General features: G+C 43.2%; 2 protein-coding genes across 36 annotated transcripts in view; both read left to right on the forward strand.

The window, feature by feature from the left end:
* The window catches only part of LOC101930944 (calcium/calmodulin-dependent protein kinase type IV-like), a 45,825-nt gene extending 35,017 nt beyond the window's left edge, over window positions 1-10,808 (forward strand). The window contains exons 7-11 of the mRNA XM_005302347.2: window positions 465-539; window positions 2,734-2,809; window positions 5,155-5,281; window positions 7,240-7,392; window positions 8,107-10,808. Of these exons, the coding sequence (XP_005302404.2) occupies window positions 465-539; window positions 2,734-2,809; window positions 5,155-5,281; window positions 7,240-7,392; window positions 8,107-8,388 (713 nt within the window). The 3' untranslated portion in view covers window positions 8,389-10,808. The remainder of the gene's footprint in view (window positions 1-464; window positions 540-2,733; window positions 2,810-5,154; window positions 5,282-7,239; window positions 7,393-8,106) is intronic.
* Window positions 10,809-13,673: 2,865 nt separating this feature from the next.
* The window catches only part of PWWP3A (PWWP domain containing 3A, DNA repair factor), a 30,194-nt gene continuing 23,278 nt past the window's right edge, over window positions 13,674-20,589 (forward strand). For 8 of the 35 annotated variants that reach the window (XR_010594932.1, XR_010594934.1, XR_006177185.2 and 5 more), the window contains exons 1-4: window positions 13,967-14,764; window positions 15,904-16,024; window positions 19,440-19,531; window positions 20,113-20,183. Coding sequence is in view for 29 of the 35 variants with exons in the window: in XM_024101049.3 (XP_023956817.2) it covers window positions 15,968-16,024; window positions 19,440-19,531; window positions 20,113-20,183 (220 nt within the window). In the remaining 6 variants the exon portion in view is untranslated. Of the gene's footprint in view, window positions 14,765-15,085; window positions 15,221-15,903; window positions 16,025-19,034; window positions 19,054-19,439; window positions 19,532-20,112; window positions 20,184-20,589 lie in introns of those variants that run through there. The other 27 variants (XM_024101063.3, XM_065578470.1, XM_065578460.1 and 24 more) reach the window with 23 other exon arrangements.

Consider the following 20,589-nt stretch of genomic DNA (forward strand, 5'->3'; position numbering starts at 1 on the left):
AATTCAAAACAGCCCACCATTGTGTGGACATGCTGATCCCAAAGGGGAGCAGCTTAACCTAGGATAACAAGGTAGGGGGGATGTGCTGCTCGCGCAACCGTTGTTCCGGATCACTCCACGCGGATAAACATTCCCCAAACCGACTTTCACGTATGGATGAGCCCTCGTACGCACAGGTTGCAAAACCAGTGTGGTAGCCTGGGCAACCAGGGCAACCCCTGTTAGCTCATCTGGGTTAGCTCTGCTGAGGAGTGCCTGGGCTGTTGAGTGCCTCACGTGGTAGCCTCCATTGTCTGCAGTTGTTTTGCTACATAAAGGGGCTGAATTGCTCCTTCCACTGAAAGAAGGCTGCTCTGCTTTAACAAGGGCTGTGATTGTCTCAGATCAAAGACCCGACCCGGATGGCAGCCACTGGGCACCTGACAGCGTCACAGTCCTTTTTCTGCCCGTCTGTTCCCTTACAGGTGATTTTGGATTGTCCAAGATAGTGGACGAGCAGGACACCATGAAGACTGTTTGTGGTACTCCGGGATATTGCGGTAAGTGGCTGAGCGCGGAGGAATCGCGTACTGGGGAGTTTGTGGAGGTGGGAGCGGAGAGGGAATGTATCTTTGCATGTTCTGATAGAAACCCCTAAGGGTTTGTCTTCATTGCACAGGGGGTTTGCCCAAAACCCCACTACTGTCCACACCGAAAACCCTCTGACCTGGAGGTGCTTTAAGCCCAGGCTATTTAACCCACCTTGGGAGGGGCGGGGGAGATTACAGCCTGGACTCTGCTGTAATTCAGTCTTGAAGCTACCCGCTTTGCAGTTAGGATGCAGTCTCCCTTGTCTTCCCCCAGTTCTCCCTGGGGAGGGCAGACAAGTTCTCCCACAGTTGGCACAATGGACTGGGAATGAATCGTAGAACAACCGTAGAATCAAAGAACCAAGGGTTAGGCCTCCAGGCCCACCCGGGTGAGATCAGGGACAGTGAGGATGGAGTAAAGTGGCCGGGGCTGTATTTTGGGGACACTCATACCTGGGGTAGGCTAGCCCAGCTCCTCAGACCCAGATGCTGATCACCCAGGTTAACTCTGCAGTGAAGACATACCCTAAGAATTGCCATTCAGTTGTGTTAAAGAGAACGGTCCTGTCACCCAGGAGAAGCACTGCAGGGGTTTAGGAGCGCAGGTCTCATTGCTGCCCAATGGGAATTAGGCACCTAATTCCTTCTGGCTCTTTTGAAAATCCCACCCTGGGTCTGCAAAGACTTTCAAGATTTTCACAAGCAACTAGTGATCTGTGTTGCCCCCATTTTTGGATACCCAGCTTGAGATGCCTTAAGAGTCTGATTTTCAGAAGGTGCCTAGCATCCAACTTCTGTAGAGCAGGCCCTTTTAAGGTGTCTCAAACTAGGCACCCAGAATCACCAGGCACGTGTGAAAGGTAAGCCGCAGACTGCGTCTTAAAGAGATACTATTATTTTAAAAATCCATATAATTTATTTATATCTAGGCTCCGATTTTCAAAGCTGCCCAAAAGATTGGGATGCCCATTTGCCACTCAAATTAATTGGAACTGAAGCTTTGATAATCTCAGACTAAATTCTTACATGTGCCACTAGTAATTCTTACATGTGCCACTTGAACTCTAAAGACAGGGAGAATATTTTCAGGGCGGGTTCCCTTGTCAGTAAAGCACAGGACTGGGACTCAGTAGGTCTAGAGTCTCTTCCCTAATCTGTCACAGACTTGTTCAAGTCACTTCATCTTTCTGTGCCTCAGTTTCCCATATCTCTAATATGGTTGTTAACTGCCTTGAAATCTTCAGCTGATAATGTTCTACAGAAGTGCGAATTTATTTGAAGGCTTTATTTAAAATATTGTTGTTCAAGCCACTTATTTCCTCTTTGCTTCTTACTGATATTGGTCCCCAAGCTCTAGATGATTCTGCTTTTCTGTATAACCAGTTTTTAATATGCTTCATTTTGGGTTCTTCCTGTACATTGTCTAGAACAATGCTGTCTTATCTGGGTTCTAACCTCTGCAAGGGAATGTTTAAATCCCAACAGCAAAACATGGTTTTCATTGACACTTATTTTTTAATTCCTTGAAACCAGTTCTCTTCATATTAGGGTTATAAAGATCCTGAAAACCTGAGTTTTGGGCCTAAATTACTTGCTGTGGTCCCTTTAATGGAAGTGGCTTGAAACAGGAAGTTAGCTCAAAAAGTGAGATTTCAGTACACTGTCACTTTGAGCTGGTAAAGGCACAATGTAAACATGACATTGTTTTGGAATTTTCATCTGCAATATTTAGCAGCTGATAAAACACCTATTAAGTACAGCAGACTGACCAATTTATGTGAGAGACATTAACACACGACTGTTTGACTCTATAGTAACCCTGTTGCTCTGGATTTACACCAATGTAACTGAAAGCAGGTGAAAGGAGGGAAGTGCAGTGGTTAGGGCTCTGGCCTGGGACTCGGGAAACATGGGTGTAATTCCCTTCTCTGCCACAGACTTCCACTATGTGGCCCTGGGCAAGTCACTTAGCCTCTTTGTGCCTCAGTTCCCTATCTGTAAAATGGGGATAATAGCACTGCCCTGCCCCACCCGGGGAGCTGTGAAGCCCTCAGGTGCTGTGGTGAGGGGAGCCATATAAATAATCTAGATAGCAGAATTTGATCCTCAGGGTGTTGACAGATGCCTCCTGCTGGCATATTTTAACTGTGAATTATGCTTTCAGCGCCTGAGATTCTCCATGGCTGTCCGTATGGACCCGAAGTGGATATGTGGTCTGTGGGTGTCATAACGTATATACTGTGAGTAACGCTGAAAATCTCTGACAGCAGCCCACGCCCCCTCATCTTTGCTGCTTTTTCCAACCGCTGTCCCTAAGCAGAGAAGCACTGACTCATCTTAACTCCATCTGCAAACGTGTCTGGTGTTTTCACCAATCTGCTCCAGGGCCTACCACGCAACTCATGTTAATGACACGTCTAGTCCATGCAACCCTTACAAGAATGAGGACTTACATGAGGACTCCCATTAATGAGAACGGGACTCAGGGTTGGCAGTCTCAGCCCTTAGCATCTACCAAGTGAGGAGGGGTGGACAATCTTTATGCTCGTTGGACTAGATTTTAACCCCTTAGTCACAGCAGTGAACCGTTAACTCTAACAAGTTGTCTCATTGGCCAAGATCTTCATAAGTACTTAGATACTTCCCTTCCATTGGGAGTTAGGCACCTAAATACTTTTGAACATCTGGACCTTTGACTTAACTCGTGGGAGCGTTCTCACTGATTTGAGAAATGGGCTCACAATCTGTTTGCAGATAATAAAAATAAGTCATACTAAGAAGAGAGAGAGCGAAATATAGACGGCTTATTGAGAGATGGCTGTCTGTTTTATGGTATATCATGATTTGTTACCAGGGTCTTTGATCACGAATTTCTGATTTTTCTAAAAGCCTTCGGTCACCCAATTTCTTTTTCAAGCCTCGTTCTGCTGTAAGTGACTCTGGCCTCTTTATTTTCGGAGTGGTGGCTACACCCAGTAATATAGATTCCCTTATTGGAACCCTTTTTAAAAAAAATGTCAATTACTGGCCAACTTTGAACTTATGGGGCCCTGCAGGCATGTTGTAAACACAGCTGGAGAAAGCAGATATCTTCTGACTGGCTGAACTTCATAGTACAGACAGTAAGTGGCAGCTGATAAATAAGTTTCCATCACTGGATGGATGAAGATTTGAACAGTCCCTACTGCTATCATCTGCTATTAGCTGAGTACTGGTGTTTTTTTAAAAAACAACTTTAGTTAGTTAGTTAACTCTATTAATGCCCCAGGAGGATTTCTCTCTTATTAGTTTTTTCTACGAGTATATGAGTCTTTTTAAAACTTCGAACCCTAGACAGTTATATGCTACCACACTTATTCACAATGAGTAGAACTTTACTTTGCTCCTAGTCTCACTGAAATCAGTGGGCTGGAATCTGTTACTCCAAAGTAAGAGGATGAGAGAAAGAACGAATCACATGGGACAATGTGGAAGCTGATCATCGTAACTATTTGGAATAACTGTACAACAATCTCTACCCATGTGGAAACTCTGTTCCAGAAAAAAAGTTGCTCCACTTAAAAAAGAATCTGGAATGGCTACGTTGGTCAATTTCCCCCATGTAGACAAGACCTTGGTCAGCTCACTTACTGCACGACTGGCAGGCGCTTGGAGTATAACATCTTACATCCACTTTACACTCACTATGCCCTGATGTAGATGACAGCATAAGGTACAGGACAACTGAGAACTGGGACCATTTTTTAGGTTAAAAACGTTCCTTGGCCAAGTTCAGATTTGTTGCCACGCTGTAAATCCAGAGTAGCTCCGCTGACTGGAGTAGAATTGTCCTAATTTGCACTGGTGTAACCAAGCTGCAAAATTTTATCCACCTCTTTCCAAAATGATCACCGAACCATTGTGAGCACGTCGCAGACGGTCAGTAGCTCTGGACCTATTTGGAATGTGCACGGTATTACTGGCCGTGAATTCTACAAGCTTGCAAAACTAACAGATGCTCAGCAAGGGTTTGAGCATTGGCCTGCTAAACCCTGGGTTGTGAGTTCAATCCTTGAGGGGGCCATTTAAGGAACTGGGGTAAAAATCTGTCTGGGGATTGGTCCTGCTTTGAGCAGGGGGTTGGGACTAGATGACCTTCTGAGGTCCCTTCCAACCCTGATATTCTATGATTCTATGAAGAGGCAGAAGCTCTCTTGATTGTTCTTATAGGTTCCTTTCATTGTGCCATATGCTAAAGTGTAGCATGACTCATAGAAATTACAGATGGGGGGAAAAGCCCTATAAAGTAATCCAGTCCATCCGCCATGGCAAATGCTCAAGATTGTTCCCTACCGGATGTGCTCCAGTGTTTTGTCCACTATCGTTGTCAATGTCCCAGGTAATAGTGCTTCCGGCCCAGATTCACAAAGGATTTTGGGTTCCTAATTTCCATTGAATTCAGTGGAATTCCTTTGTGGATCTAGGCTTCCGCCATTTTTCTTGACTGCTCCACAGCGTTACAACTCTTACTGGCAGAAATTGTCCCCTGCTACTTGTATGTAGCCTCAGATTCCCTTTTCTTAATTTTATCCCACTGTGTTTTCAGGCTTTGTGGGTTTGAACCATTTTTTGATCCAAGAGGGGACCAGTACATGTACAGCAGGATACTGAACTGTGACTATGAGTTTGTTTCCCCTTGGTGGGATGAAGTCTCCCTCAATGCCAAGGACTTGGTAAGTTACCCAAGGCCACAGATGTAGATGCCATGATGTGGAAGAAATTATGACCTCGGTATTGTAGGTAACATGAGGGGGCGTCTTGTCAGGGAAGAACTTTGTAAGGCCAGGCCTACACCAGAAACTTTTTGCTTCAGAGTGTGATTTTTATTTATTTTATTTTATTTTATTTTATTTTGTGTGTGTGACATTTCTATACTGTAGCCCATAGGGCTAGCTTAGCCTTTATTATATTCAGCTGTAATGCAAGGAACATACAGGCCTGTATCCTGGAAGACATCCGCTTAAGCAAGTTCCCATAAGTATAATCCAGTATAGTAGGCCTGTGACTCGTAGATAAATGCCCTGACAGTCACCCTTCGATTTTGGGGAACTAGGAATAGCTTGCTCAACCGCAGGAGTTGGAACCTAACTGTGCACAAACACTGAAGTGATACTGGGCTTGGATGTTTTAGGATAGCATCGTTGGCAGATGTTTAACCACAAATTTGCTTGAGCAATAAGTGAGATGTATGATAATGAGTTAAATGGCATTACTGTGTATGCGTACGATACGTTAACCTATAGGATAAGTGCACCCCAGTATTACCAGGGTGAGGAAGTTAGATTTGGACATGAGCATTAAAATGAACCTTCATGATAATGCGCAGGCCCTATAATAGGGCAAACCACCATGTGGCGGGGGTTTGCTTTCCATCATTGGACCCTTCCGCTCTATTGTTATCTGCCATCAATCTTAGGCATTGAGGAACCTGGACCATTGGACTCATTCGGCATGCCAGAGACAGGGCTGGCCCTTTGTCTCTTACCATCAGGTCCTCGAGGAAGGGTGCAAGTATGCAAGTCTAAGAGCATATGCAAAGAATGATACCACAGATACTCCCCAATACTGTGTTATTCCTAACTCTTTTATGTGGTTTGGAGCTTTTCTGGCTTTATTATTGATCTTAATAAAAATCACTACGGCTGTGCTTCGCCCTCAGTCTAAGTGTCCTTGCCATACACCCTGAGGTTCCCTACGAGATATTGAACTCATTGATTTGAGTTCTGTGTAGCCTGATTCTGGGACAATAGCCCTCTTACCCTCAGCCAGTCCTACCCGCGGCTCTGCTATTCACATGTTGAGACCTTGCACAAATCTCTCTGTGCCCCATCTGCAAAATGAGGGGGGTAATGCTTTGTTAAACGTTTTGAGATCTCTGGGTGCAAAGCTCTCTATTTTGTTATTGCTGTTTATAATAATATTATTTATTTAATAATAATATTTAATAATAATACAAAGCAGATTTGCAGAGCAATCCTTCTGAAGTGCAATATTGAGGTACTAATGTCTTGAAAAGTACATAAGTGACTCCATTTAGCAGTCTTTCCAATCTCACAAAGGACAATGGATAGCCAAAAGAAAAGACAAAAATGGATGAGCCTTATAAAATGACAGCAAAAGATGACAGGAATCAATCTAAAGTTAAAACTCTCGCCGTTTCCAGCAACAAAATATAAATTAAAACCATTCAGATCAGCATTATCAATGAATGATTATCATCCACTGTCAACTGATAATATGAAAATGTTTTACGATCAATCCATTTGTAAAAAATACAGGAACAGAGGATTTGCCAAACCAAAACAGACCAATGGTCCATCTGAATTCTCTTTCCTGTGTCTGGCCCCACTTCAGGAAAGCACTAAGCGTGTGACCTGTGACCTCTGACAGTGCGCAGTGCTTTATAAGAAGACTTAAACCGTCCCTCCGATGTGCTTACTTTTGCTATACTCTACAATGGGATAAATTCTTCTTGACTCATGCTGGTGATCATTCTGTGCCCTACAGCAAGAAGATGCATCCCCTTGTAATTGCATTTCCCATCGCCAGACTGCGGATGACATCAATGATAAATTTCCAATTCCTTTTGAACAAACATATTTAAACTTACTTGTTTGAAATCTGGCTGCAGGTTCAAAAACTGATAGTCTTGGACCCACAGAAGAGGCTAACAGTACATCAAGCACTGGGACACCCCTGGGTCACTGGCAAAGCAGCTAAATTTGCTCATATGGATAGCACACAAAAGAAACTGCAAGAGTTTAATGCCCGGCGGAAACTGAAGGTAACGTTACAGAGCCTTGTTGTTAATCATTCTGGTATATTTCTTATTTCCCTTTTACATAGACCGTACAAATTGTCACTGCTAACCAGATCTGCTATCGTCAGCTCTTCAGAATGCCGTGGTTTTAGTTAAGAAACACTTTTTTAAAACCCCAGTTTTACTAATGAAAACACTGTAAGTCTTTTAATTGTGTTTATTTTTACTACTTATAGATGCACATTAGGGCCTCGATCCTGCAAAGATTCACGCTTGTAACTTTACCCAGATGGGTAGTCCAATTGACTTTGAACTTACATACGCATTAAGTTTTGCAGGGTTGGGGCCTAGGGATACACTTTAATACAATATAAAATACATTTGATTGGAAAATGTTAATACAATTAAAATAAAATAAATCCCTCTGGTTGGCCTAATATGATTTGATCTCTTGTAAGAATACATTGGTCTCTGATCTAAGCTATTCGTTATCCTTCCTTAGAGCCAAGAAGAATACCACATATGGAAATATATATATATTTATTTCCATGTGACCTCGTCTCTTCATCCCACTGGCCCTATTGAAGAACCAAGGTTATTTTGTCGAGGGTTTTTTTTATTTTAGCAACACAGGCCTGGGAACCATTACAGCCATTTCATGGAGCATCAGAGTGTTTCTGAACTTACATCCTTGCACCACTGCTGTTCTTGTAACTCCTTGTGCTTGTTTTTAACTAGGCTGCAATGAAAGCTGTCGTCGCTTCGAGCCGTCTAGGTAACCACGGGCATCATGACAGCTCCAGAAATGGACGTACTCACGAAGGTACCAAAGAACCGTGCCTGGATCAGGCAGCTGAGAACTCCTGTCTTCAAGACAATCCCGATAGCTCTTCCATGGCCAGCCGCCCAGAATCCAGCGCCACAGGTCCCTCAGCAAAGGCAGAGAACCTGGCAGCTTTCCAAAGTGATTGCCCTGCAGCTCCCAAGGTTGCGTTTAATGGGGCCAGCTGTGAAAGTTAATGTTATAAATATGGCTGCTGGCTCTTAACAACTTTAACTAAACAATACCCCACGACTCTTGGCCACAGCCATATGGAGAGGAGTAGGCAGAAGAAGACCCAGCAATGGGAGGAGCATCTGAGAAATGATTGGAAACTGGGACTCTGAATAATATATAGCATGTAGTAGGTGTGCTTTGATAAGCACTTGGTCTCTCATGTGACGCATCCTTATTTAATGTCCTGTCTCCAGTACAATTGTAACTGGTGGCCGTCTGTATGGACCAACCTAGCAAGTCAAAGTTGGCAAGTTGAACTTTCAACAAACTGTTCATGGCCACCTTGTCTATGGCATATGAAAGAGGAGCAAACAGCAGATAGAGGCATTTTTACCATCCCTACAAAAGAAATTATGTTATCTTCATGACTTGTTTTGTAATTTAATGTAAATAATCCTCTTAGGTATATTTAATGAGGGAAGACAGTGAGTCTATGTTATCTCTATTATTGTTGTTGTTAAATCTTTGAGGCCCAACTGTGGGATATTTTAGGTAAGGTTGGTAGACACATCTGGACCTAGACATTTGATGCCATACAAAGCAATCGCACTTGCCCTGTTTAATTTGTGCTTCGATTACACTCCAGTTTCAGTTGTTTTTAAGAATTTCAGTCTTGTGCTACGGACAACAATGCAGATCACATGGTTCTTAATAGCAGAGGCCATTGGCCTTTGCATTTGCTTTCTAAGCGACAATTTACACAATTAATTCTAATGATGAACAATGCAAATATTTCTACTGAGCATCCTAAGACTTTGTTTGTTACATGCAAGAAGAGCTGTTGTTTCTGGGTATCCTGCGTTGAAGACAATGTCTTTGTACAGCATAACGTTGTTTCCGTTTTTTTAAGGTTATTGAAATCAATTGGGGAAAAATCCCAGTTAGCTTTTTTTGGTGCAATTATACACCATACTGCTGGATAACCATTCAGAGGCATCAAAGCAGTGAAAAGCAATTTTAGAAATATGTAACCTGTTCGGGACTGTGAGTTGTCATTCAGTCAGATCACTCCCTATAGATCCAGTCTCAAAACTTGTAAACTGGCATAGCTCCATTTCAGTTAATGGAGCTACACTGATTTATACCACTGAGGAGCTGGCCCAATGTGTGCAACAATGGGCTCCTGGCAGAAAATCGCAATCGAAAGCGATGGAAATGTGTAAATACGGTTCATTTTTGATACTTTGTATGTACAGTTCGGAATCTGATAACTAAGGGCTCACAAATAAAACTGACATTTACATTTAGCCTAAGCATTTAGTGTTGCTGATGCAAAACCTAAAAGGGGATAGAGAGCAAGTCAGAACTATAAAACAAAGTCAAATGGTTTTCAGATTTATTCACAGCACAAGTAGAAATTGGAAAGATTACACATAAGGGTTTATAAGGAAAAAATGTTTTATTTGAGTATGGAGCGTTTTGATGTGAAACAAAAAATGTAGTGGGGAGAGATTAAGTCCTAGAGTTTTACTGATTGAAAAAGTATTAGTTCTAGGCTAGAGAAGTACTCCTCTAATTAATATTTATTTCTTAGATGGGATAGCATGCATCTGCGGAGATGCGTTAGAAAGATATCAGTTTGGATGCAGAGAATTGTCTGGGAAGAATAGAATATGGGATCTTGAAAACAGCTGATGTCAAATTAATGCAGATTATATTGTTAAGGTGAGATCAATGACAGAATCTGACAGAAAAACAGGGGTGTTTTTTTTTTAATGCATGTAGGGCTTGATTTCACAGAGTGCTGAACATGCTGGCCCTGATCTTGCAAAACTCTTAGGATTAAATCATCTCCTCATCAAAGTCAATGGGAGTTTTGCCATTGATTTTAGTGGGGTCAGGACTTCACCTTTAAACGTTGCTTTGCTTAATTGGACTTCAGTGGGGCCACAAATGCTTAAAGTTAAGCACAAGCTTAAATGTTTTACAGATCAGGACCAGAGTGCCTAGTGCACCCTGAAGGCTCAAGCCCATCACGCCAACATAGCCCATAAAGCTTAGGGTCCAACCCAGTGAATTGCTAAATAACTACTGGGTTGACTTCAATGGCAGTTGAGGGCGCTCTTTATTTTTCAGGATGAACTACAAAAAAAAAATGGATAGGCTGGGAACACTGAATAACAAAGGATATTGCAACGATAGAAGGAATCCAAGGGAAAATACTACGCAAAAATAAATAAATCTGTCATTTCATAAAAGAATTATTCTGTAAATAATGATAGCTTAAAGGTAGAGAAAATGTACTCCCTGGAATAAACTGAAGTAGAACGTACAGCTTTGATCTGTAGATATGTGTTTTAATAATAATTTACAAGTTCAATTAAGTGTTAACATTTTCAGTGTTATAGGTATTTATAAAAGTATCAATAAATATTAATCATTATAACACATGGATCCTTTGTGTTTACTGTTGAGCTGTCAGACAGAGGGGAAGATTAGGGGATTGTGTTGCTCATCTGGTAGGGACAAATAATTCTCAGCTGATCTCGTTTTTACATGGTTGCCTGAATCCATCTTCACATAACAGACTTTCAGGCCTCAGGAAACTGAATACTACATCTAGGACTAGGTTTTTAAGGGCTTCCATTGCCTGGCTTCTGTTTGACTGGAAGATAAAGAGACAAGATTCTCAGTCTGATTTTCCTTTACATGAAGGCTCCTTAGCATAATAAGAATCTGTCCTACCAAGTAGGCCATCTATTGCCCAAGTGGACCAAGTTAAGCCTGTAAACTTTAAAGTATAGTCAAGGTCCAGACTAAAGAGAAAATAACAATAATGATAACAAGTAAATAAAAAGATTTCGGGGTCTGTTCAAAAATGTCTGGTGGTCCAGATTTGGCCCGTGGTCCGCCTATCAACTACCCCTGTTCTAGGCTGTCATCCCGTTGAGAATGCCCTAAAATGTCTGACTTTAGGCCCAGACCTGAAGAAGAGCTCTATGTAAGCTGGAAAGCTTCTCTTTCACCAATAGAAGTTGGTCCAGTAAAAGAGATTACCTCACCCATCTTGCCTCTCTAATATCTGGAGACCAGCACACATATAGCAACACTCCAGTGATTTAGGCTTGACAAAGCAATGGCTCCCTAGGCTGTCTTCTGTTTGTTTTTTTCATACTATAGCACACTTATAGATTTCCATTAAATCCCACTGCTGGATGGACTGAACATTCTGAACTCTTTAAATGTAGGTTTATAAACCACTCATTCACTCCAAGGTTACCTCTGCTGGAATTAGACCATGCCCAGTGAGTTCAGACATTAAACTGTTTAGGAACTCAAAACAAAAACAAAAACTACCAACCAATAAAACAAAATCAGTGTAAACTTCACGGGCCCATGGTAGCAAATGGCCTTTTGTTTTTCCAGGAGTGTCTCAAACTAAAATAGAGCCCCCACACTTACAGTCACGCTTCCCTCTGCCCCACTTGACTTGTTTGGTAGTTGGATCTGATTGATGCTTTTGAGGATTGTAAAAGAGATTTTTCCAAAACTGGGAATGAAGAAAGTGGATTCTGTGAAGATTGCAAAGGATGTAGTTAAGCAGAAAAAGTACTAGCTCAAGTTCTGGCTGGGGCACGATTACACAATGCAAGCCTAAGGGTGGTTAGTGGGTTGGGCCCTTGTGGCTGCTCTAAGCAAGAGTAACCTGGACTTCTGGCTATAGTCTGTTAATGACTAGAGCTAGTCAGGAAAATGTTGATTTGTCTAACTTGAAATGTTCTGTGGGAACGTATTGGGTTCGATGCACTTCTGATAAACCAGAAGCAGAATTCTGATGGAATCCTGCCAGCAGGGCCGGCTTTAGGCCGATTCCCCCGAATTGGGCCCCGTGCCTAAGAGGGCCCCGTGCTCCGGGTTCTTCGGCGGCGGGTCCTTCACTCGCTTGGGGTCCCTGGCGGCATTTTGGCGGCGGATCCTTCACTCGCTCGGGGTCTTCGGTGGCATTTCGGTGGCGGGTCCTTCACTCGCTCGGGGTCTTCGGTGGCAGGTCTTTCAGTGCCGCTGAAGACTCAGAGCGAGTGAAGGACCCACTGCCAAAGACCCGGAGCGCCGCCGGGTGAGTCATCCCTGCTGGGGCCCTGTGGAAACTATTCAAATCGGGCCCCACACTTCCTAAAGCTGGCCCTGCCTGCCAGCTTGCCTGGGGAGCTTGGGCTTCCAAGGTCTGCAACTCCAAGGCAGTCCCTCCACATAGACTGCCACTGGGTCCAAACTCCCTGACATGGAGCTGGCAGCCTGGAAGTCCTGGGATGGGTTTCCAGGATCACTGGGGCAGTCCACATGTCAGAGCTGTTCCCCAGCCAGGGACCCTGGAAAAGCCTGGCTGAAATTGCTACATTGGAGCACTGGAATGGGTTCCCTAGGGAGGTGGTGGAATCTCCTTCCTTAGAGGTTTTTAAGGTCAGGCTTGACAACAGGGCCGCCCGGGGGGGAGGGACAAGTGGGGCAATTTGCCCCAGGCCCCGCGAGCCCTGGCCGAGAATCCCTTCCTGGCTAGAGGCGCCTTTTTAATTTGTACTTACGCGGCAGTAGTCCGGGTCTTCGGCAGCATTTTGGTGGCGGGACCTTCACCCGCCGGTCTTCAGTGCTGCCGAAGACACGGAGCGACTGAAGGACCCGCCGCCGCCGCAGACTTGGAGCACCTCCCGGTGAGTACAAGCGCCGCAGCAGGTGACGCCTTTTTTTATGTCCATTCCCCCGCTTTGCCCCAGGCCCCCTGAATCCTCTGGGTGGCCTTGCTTGACAAAGCCCTGGCTGGGATGATTTAGCTGGGAATTGGTCCTGCTTTGAGCAGGGGGTTGGACTAGATGACCTCTTGAGGTCCCTTCCAACCCTGATAGTCTATGATTCTATGAAATTGATATGATTCTTGTCAGTTTCCTGGCTGCCCACCTCAATGGTGAAAAAAAAAAGACCAATCTGGTCAGTTTCATGAGGGGGGGGAGGCATGAAACTGACAAGAACTGTGTCAGTTTCATGAGTCTATTCCATGGGGGGAGGCATGAAACTGACCAGGATTGTGCCAATTTCAACCCGCTGTCAGGATCCCCCCAGCCTATTTCATTTGGTCACGCCCAGACCGGCGGACCTCACGCCCCCCAGGTTGCTATGCCAACTCATGATGTCACCATAGCAGCCGCCTGGCAACCCCTTGTTACCCCAGCCCCACGCCGGGCCCACACGGCGATACCGCCTGAAGCACGGCCCGACGGGCTGACATCACACACCATTCACGTCACCAACTGGGTGGGTGGGTGTGTGTGTGTGAGGTGGACCCATCCCCAAGTCTAGTTCAGGTGGGGAGGGGGGCACTCAAGGGGAAGCCGCCTTCTGATTGGCCGCCCGCGCTCCCCCGCCCCCCGGCCCTTTTGCGCGAGGTTGAAAAAGTTACACCCCTCGCGCAGGAGCGGGAGTCAAGGCGGTGCCGGGTGGGCCGGGCGCGCGCGCGCGCGCGGAGACGCCGTTGGGGCGGAGCCAGAACGAGGCTAGGTATGGCGGAAGGGGCCGGAGGGCCGGGTCCTCCTTTTGTTGACGCGCGGTGAGCGAAGGGGGCGGGGCGGGGCTGGGCGGCTGCGTGCGTAGAGCTCTGAGGTAACGGCGGGGGGGCTCTGCGCGTGCGGGGGGGTCTCCAGGTTCGGGGGTAGCGCTCGGGTTGTCCCCTTAGAATGGGATCAGACAACTCCAGCCTTCCTCAGGGGGGTGCCCCTGAGCACCCCCATTCTCCCACTCACCCCCCCCCGCTGGGTCTCAATGGGGGGGCGCCTGAGGCATTGGGGGCTGGGGCCCTTCTGTAGCGGCGGGGTGGCTCGCCCTACTCAGCTCTCCTCAGAGGGGGCGCGTGGGACCCCCCCCCCGCTGGGTTCCTCACCCCCCCCCGCCCTGACCCACAAAGGGGGATTGGGGGGGGGCGCCCCTCTTCCCATTAAGAGTGGGCTGGGCTGGGCTGTGTGCATGAGACAGACCAGCCCTTCCCCCCCAAGGGGGGGGGTGAGACTTTAAAGGGCCCCTCTTGTTTTCTTCCCCTCGCCCTCTGGGCTGTGTGACTTTTGCCTCTGCGTCCCCTTTTCCGCGTTCATTTTTCTGGGGTGGGCTGGCACTTGGGGGCCGCACTTCAGCAGGCTGCCCTGCCCCCTCTCTTCTGCGTGGGAACTCGGGATTGCTCAAGTTTGGGGGGTGCCAGATACGGTCCGGGTCTCTCGTTTTGCACATGCCCGTCTGGCACTGATGAGGTGTATTTGTGTTGACTGGTGGAATGAGCCCACGTTTCCCGAAGCAGGTTTTTGGAGTGAGTTAAATGTAACTTGAGTGCAACACGACTAAGGCGAGCTGAATAAAATAGTAAGTGGGCATGTATGGATCATTCTGAGCTGGGGACTAAAGTGGACCGTTCTGGGGACTAAAAGTAGGGCAATATTTCTGCACTAATGTAGCTTATGTAGCGATGATAATTATACCTTTATATTGTTTTTATTATTCTTGCTAAAACAAAGTTATTTATTTAGCACTAGCAATGTGTCTGTTTGTGTTTGAGAGGTAGGAAATTGAATGTAATCTGTATCCAAAGTACAAAATTGTCTGGAGAAACATGGAATACAAAATACAAGGGAGGGAAAAAGTTATTTGTAAATATCTCATGTTTCGGATTGCAGTCGTATTTGTCCTGATGCAAACAAGGTGACAAGTATGGTCTCTTAAGTTTTACATTTAAGTACAGTAATTACACTTTACTTTTCACTTAACTTTTCATATGTAGGACCAAAAAACAAGACTTCATGTAATTCAGTCTTCAGCCTTGTAAGTACATGAAGCTTTTTTGGCTCTTAATATGTAATTCATTGACTTTTTCAGGTCTCTAACAAACATGTAAAATATTTGGAATCTGAAAAATTCACATTCTCTAAATAAGCCTCAAAAAGGGTTGCCACGTTTGGCATAAGTTACAGGATGTGACAATTCACCTACATAAACCTGGGACGCACTTACTTTTCAATGCTATAAATTAGACTGTTTGGGTATTTTGTAGAAACATTGGTTATCAGAATTTGGTAAAAAGTGAATGTTATATCCTTTCCAACTAGCTCAGTGGGCAAACTAGACAAGTACGTTAGTCCCCTCTAGCATGCACTGGACTGCAATGATGATTGAAATATTATTTTATTCTCATTTGTAGGTTCACTTTATTCACTAGATTTCGCAATACAACAGGACCACTCAAGCAACCTGAAACACATTGGTGGTGTGTTGCACTAGCCTAGAATGATTTGCACTTCGTGCATTAGTATTAATAGCTATCCTTGATAATGCTGGGCTGTGTATGAACAAAACAATATGGGAGAAATTAACAGAAATTTATAATATTAAATAAGCAATAATTATGTAGTATTAAATTGTTTTGAGATATTGCATAACTCTTATTTCATAAGGTAAATTGAGTTGTAAAAAGACTATGTTACACTTAGAGGTCCATGTAATATCAGTTTTGTTTCAGAATACGCTGGGCCTGGCAGTAGTTACCTTGCTCATCCTACATGAAGCACAATCATGACAGATCAAGAATATATCCTATGCAAATGGAAGAACCGTTTATGGCCAGCAAAGGTGAGAGCATTATGGTACCATTTAAATAGGTATAGGAATGAGGAGAAACTTTGTGGAGGTTCCCTCCCATCCTCTTCAAGATATCAGGAAAAGATAGGGAGTGTGGGAGAGAGATGTGTCATATGATATGTGATCAAAAGCCAAGAAACTTCTCCTTGAAACTTCCTATTTGGAGACAACACCAGAAATGAATTACCTAGGCCAAAAAAATTGGAATTATTGACAGGGACAAATCTTATTTAGAAATTATGATTTCCAAGTAAACATGATGTTGATGATTTGTGTTTTGCTAGCATCTAGGAACCCCAATCCTGGACTTATGTATATGGACCCATTGTATTAAATGATGCACAAACAGAGCCTCCTGCCCCACACAACTTACAATCCAAGTACACCGCTACCTCGATATAATGCCACCCGATATAACATGAATTTGGATATAACGCGGTAAAGCAGTGCTCCGGGGGGACGGGGCTGCATACTCCGGTGGATCAAAGCAAGTTCAATATAACGTGGTTTCACCTATAACGTGGTAAGATTTTTTGGCTCCCGAGGACAGCGTTATATCAAGGTAGAGGTGTATAAAATGAGAGAGGAGATGGATACAGACAGATGGGGGCATACAAGGAAGCAACTAGACAGTATCTGTCCGCATGATAGGCAGTGATCTTAGCACTCCAGCAGCCTACCTGTTGTCAGGTTTTTTTTCTGTTCCTCACAACAAAGGAGTTTCATTTTGAAGGAAAATGAGTTGGTTTTGCAAATATTTCCAGGGAGCTTCTCCCAAGCATGAGGAGAAGCATCAGCGGAAGCATGAAGGTGCTTGTTTGAAAACTTAGCAAATGGGTGATGGAAACTGACCTCGTGGGCTAAGCAGAGGCGGGAGTCTACTTTAATACTGAATGAGAGATGGCAGGTAGAGTGGGGATAGGTCAGGACGGACTTTAAAACGACAAAAAGTAGTTTGATATGATGGCGAAGAGGGAGCTAGGGAAGTGTTTCTAATTAAGGATGATCCCATACTGTCGGCAGATTTGTCTTGAATGTTTGCTGGATGGCAAGGAGTTGAAGCCAAATGTAAGCTATAATAGATAAGACAGAGGGTTTCCCCACTTATGTTGGAGATGCAGCCTCATTCCCTGTCATACTTTAAAAAATCCTTTTATTGAGGGAAGATAACTTTTATATTAACCTAATGTAAAGTCAGTAAGGTCTGCTTGATGTAAAGTATCACTTTACTTTCCACTTTCCCGCTTAAACAAGTGAAACGCTTGGTTTTGTCACAGTTCATTTTGTTAAATGTATTCATAAGCATGTTCCCAGTTTAATTCTCCAACTCTTGTCCTTAGTTTCTTATCGTTCCTGGGAGGTAGTTTAACACAAGATAAAGATGTACTTATCTGTGCCATATTCTTCATTCCTGTTATTTCCTTTATAATTTCTGTCTTCTTTTCCTCAACTCCTTTTCACTTCCTTTGCATAATTTTTTCCGGTACACTTCAGCTTCCTTTATACTAAATTTTCACTTACTGTTCCCTGTTTCTTCTGCAAGGCAACCTGAAAGAGCATCAGTCATTCAAAACATTGTACACTTCTACCTCAATATAACGCTGTCCTCAGGAGCCAAAAATTTTTACCGCATTATAGGTGAAACCGCATTATATTGAACTTGCTTTGATCCACCGGAGTGCGCAGCCCCGCCCGCTCCCCCCGGAGCACTGTTTTACCACATTATATCCGAATTCGTGTTATATCGGGTCGTGTTATATCGAGGTAGCGGTGTGCTTCAAAATAGCAAGTACAAGCCACCTGGACTAGATGGGAGTTCTTAACAGAAAAGGTCCCTCGTGCACAGTTATGTTTTCATTGTAAGATGCTTGTTTTGTTACTAAACTAGGAGTTTTGTAATTTGAATTTATTAGGAGATTTGAATTTATCCTAAAAGAATCGTAATATGCATTTACAAATAATAATGTTTTATATTTCCTAGTGCAAATGGGTAGTTTATTTTAGGAAAACTAGAGATCTTTATTGGTTCCCTGTATTTTAGTAGATTTAGATGTAAGTATCAGACGGGTGCTCATAAGATACATCATTCTTAACCTATATTCAACAAAAGAAATCTTAATTTGTTCCAAGCATAGTTAATCTACTTTGCTGTGTGTTTGCTCCTGTTATATCAAGTTTTGCAGGAACTGTGTTTGTGCCAAAATAAAGACACTAAGTTGCCACCAGGGTGAACATGATATAAATACCCACATAAATGCAAAATTTGTTTTGCACGTTGTCTATTTAAAGTTTCATTGGGCATAGGCAAGGGTGGGGGAAAGGAATAACAGCACTATTACATTAGCAACCGTATTCTGTTAAATGGTTTCTATGTTCGCAAGATGCTCCAGAGCGATTCACTTCAGATTTCATTCAACAGCATGAAGCAAAACAAAATGAGATTTGGGACAATCTGGAAGAGAAGTTGGCACCATGAATATCGAGCACACCTTTTGTGTTGATCTGCTGCAGAAAAGATCAGACTAAAATAATGTAACAAAATATTCTAAATCAGAGGAAGCAAGTACACTTATTGATGTTCTTAAACTTACTTGGATTGAGCAATCAAACTAATTCTCTCGCCTTCCATGGGTTAGTTGTGGGAGGGCAATTTTCTCTGTGGCATAGCTGAAATTTCTTTCCAGGCTGACACAAACACATACTATTTTTGTTTGAAAGTGGTTCAGATTCTCTGGGCAGGTTGGAAAGTAAATTGGTTCTGTCTATTTTCAGGTCAGCAAGTGTGAGAAATAACAAGAATAGAAAAAAGCCTTCAGAGTAGAAACATGAAACTCTGTGGCCTTTTGGCTCTGTTAAAGGTTATATCCTGCTAGGGGACAGACTTGATTGAATAGAATCTCTTCTATCCCTACCTTCTGTAAAATTAGTTTTCTTAAAATAGCCTCTTACAACAATCATGGAATGTTTGTTTCCATGGAGTGATATGACATCTTCTCAGACCCGCTGTATAACAGTCACAGGTAAATATATAAACTCTAGCAAATGCTCCTTAAAAAAAACAGTTACAGTTTGAGGAAATGTATGTTTTGACTAAAAGCTAACACTGATTTTGTGTGTGTGTGGGATACTTTCCAAGGTGTCAGGGACATTAGTGTGCATAGGACATTAGTGTGCATAGCTGTTCTGTTAATACTTTGATATGCAAATAATATGTTAAATTATCTGAGGAGGGGGAATACTTCATTGCATATCCCATATCCAATATAGTTAGGACTAGGGTTTTCCTTACAACATAGCTTTCAGAGTTTCTCCTCAGGCCTTCGCTTGGGCTGCATGCTGTACGACATCTTTACTCTTATGAGCATTGTGTGCATGGCTGTAAAAATTATACTTTTTCTTCATTTAGGTTTTATGCAAAATCAGAACTTCCGGAAAACCAATTGTTCCTAAAGCAAAAGCAGCCTCTTTCAAAGTTGAAATACTCGGTCTGGAAGAAGAGTTAAGTACCCTTTTCATTAATCATCTTATATTGAAGAATGCAAATGTGTGGCAAACATGCTGTAATCATTGATTCTTGAAGCCATCTCTAAGACCAGATTAATTGATTTCTGAAGTGTCTTGTTGGCTAACCAGAATTTTGTGTGACAGTTTTTAAATGCATAAAATCTTGTCTGAACAATTGTACTAATATGCCATTCTTAAACTGTTCTAGGCTTTGATTTGAAACCTGTTTCATGGTCATTAAAGGTAGCAAAGCCTCCTGGTATTTTAGAAGGCAAAAGATAACGTTTCTTTTTTGATTACTATACTTGCTTATACATGTAATTATTGAAATATTTTAGATAGTGGACTTGATATCTTCCACCTTACCAGTCAACCTCTTGATTTTATTATTGTCCTTACGGTCCATACTAAACAGCAAGTTGCAGTGTTTTTCTCTCAATATGGCAGGTGATTTGTGCTATTCAAAATACTGAGGAAAAGGTATTGATTTCCTATTGTCTAAAGAAAACGAGACTTCTAAAACAATGTAATGTCATTACTAATTTAAGACTTGAACAATTTTACTGTTCTTTCAGGACTAATGTGAACTGTACAGACACGGAGCCTTTGGAGGAGGAGCGCATAAAAATCATTGCCTCTGAATTAGGTGAGATACTTTACTTTACATGGGTGGTAGAAAAGGAAGAAATAGGTGGGGGAGTATCTAAATACCTGACTCATTCGTTTTCCCTGGGAGGCTTCCAAAAATAGTCTCCATCTGGATACATGAAACATCACAACATCAGCTACCTCTGATGTTCCCCAAATATGCCATCTCTGTAATGTGATACCAATATGTACTGAAGAGTGACTTCTGTGCAAGCCATGTCAGTTATTTTTTAAAAAAAGCATATTTAGTAGCCAGACTGTCACCTAACTCCCCTGTTAAGTTATTGGTCATTTGGAAATGGTGTGTGAAGCCACACAGAGACGTAAACTTCATTCTTAAAGGCACAAGGACAAATGGGAGTCAGCAGGTCTTGAGTTCTGATTATGGCTCTGCCACTGATTTG

The sequence above is a fragment of the Chrysemys picta genome, chromosome 25 (assembly GCF_011386835.1).
Source record: "Chrysemys picta bellii isolate R12L10 chromosome 25, ASM1138683v2, whole genome shotgun sequence".
Lineage (NCBI taxonomy): Eukaryota > Metazoa > Chordata > Testudines > Emydidae > Chrysemys > Chrysemys picta.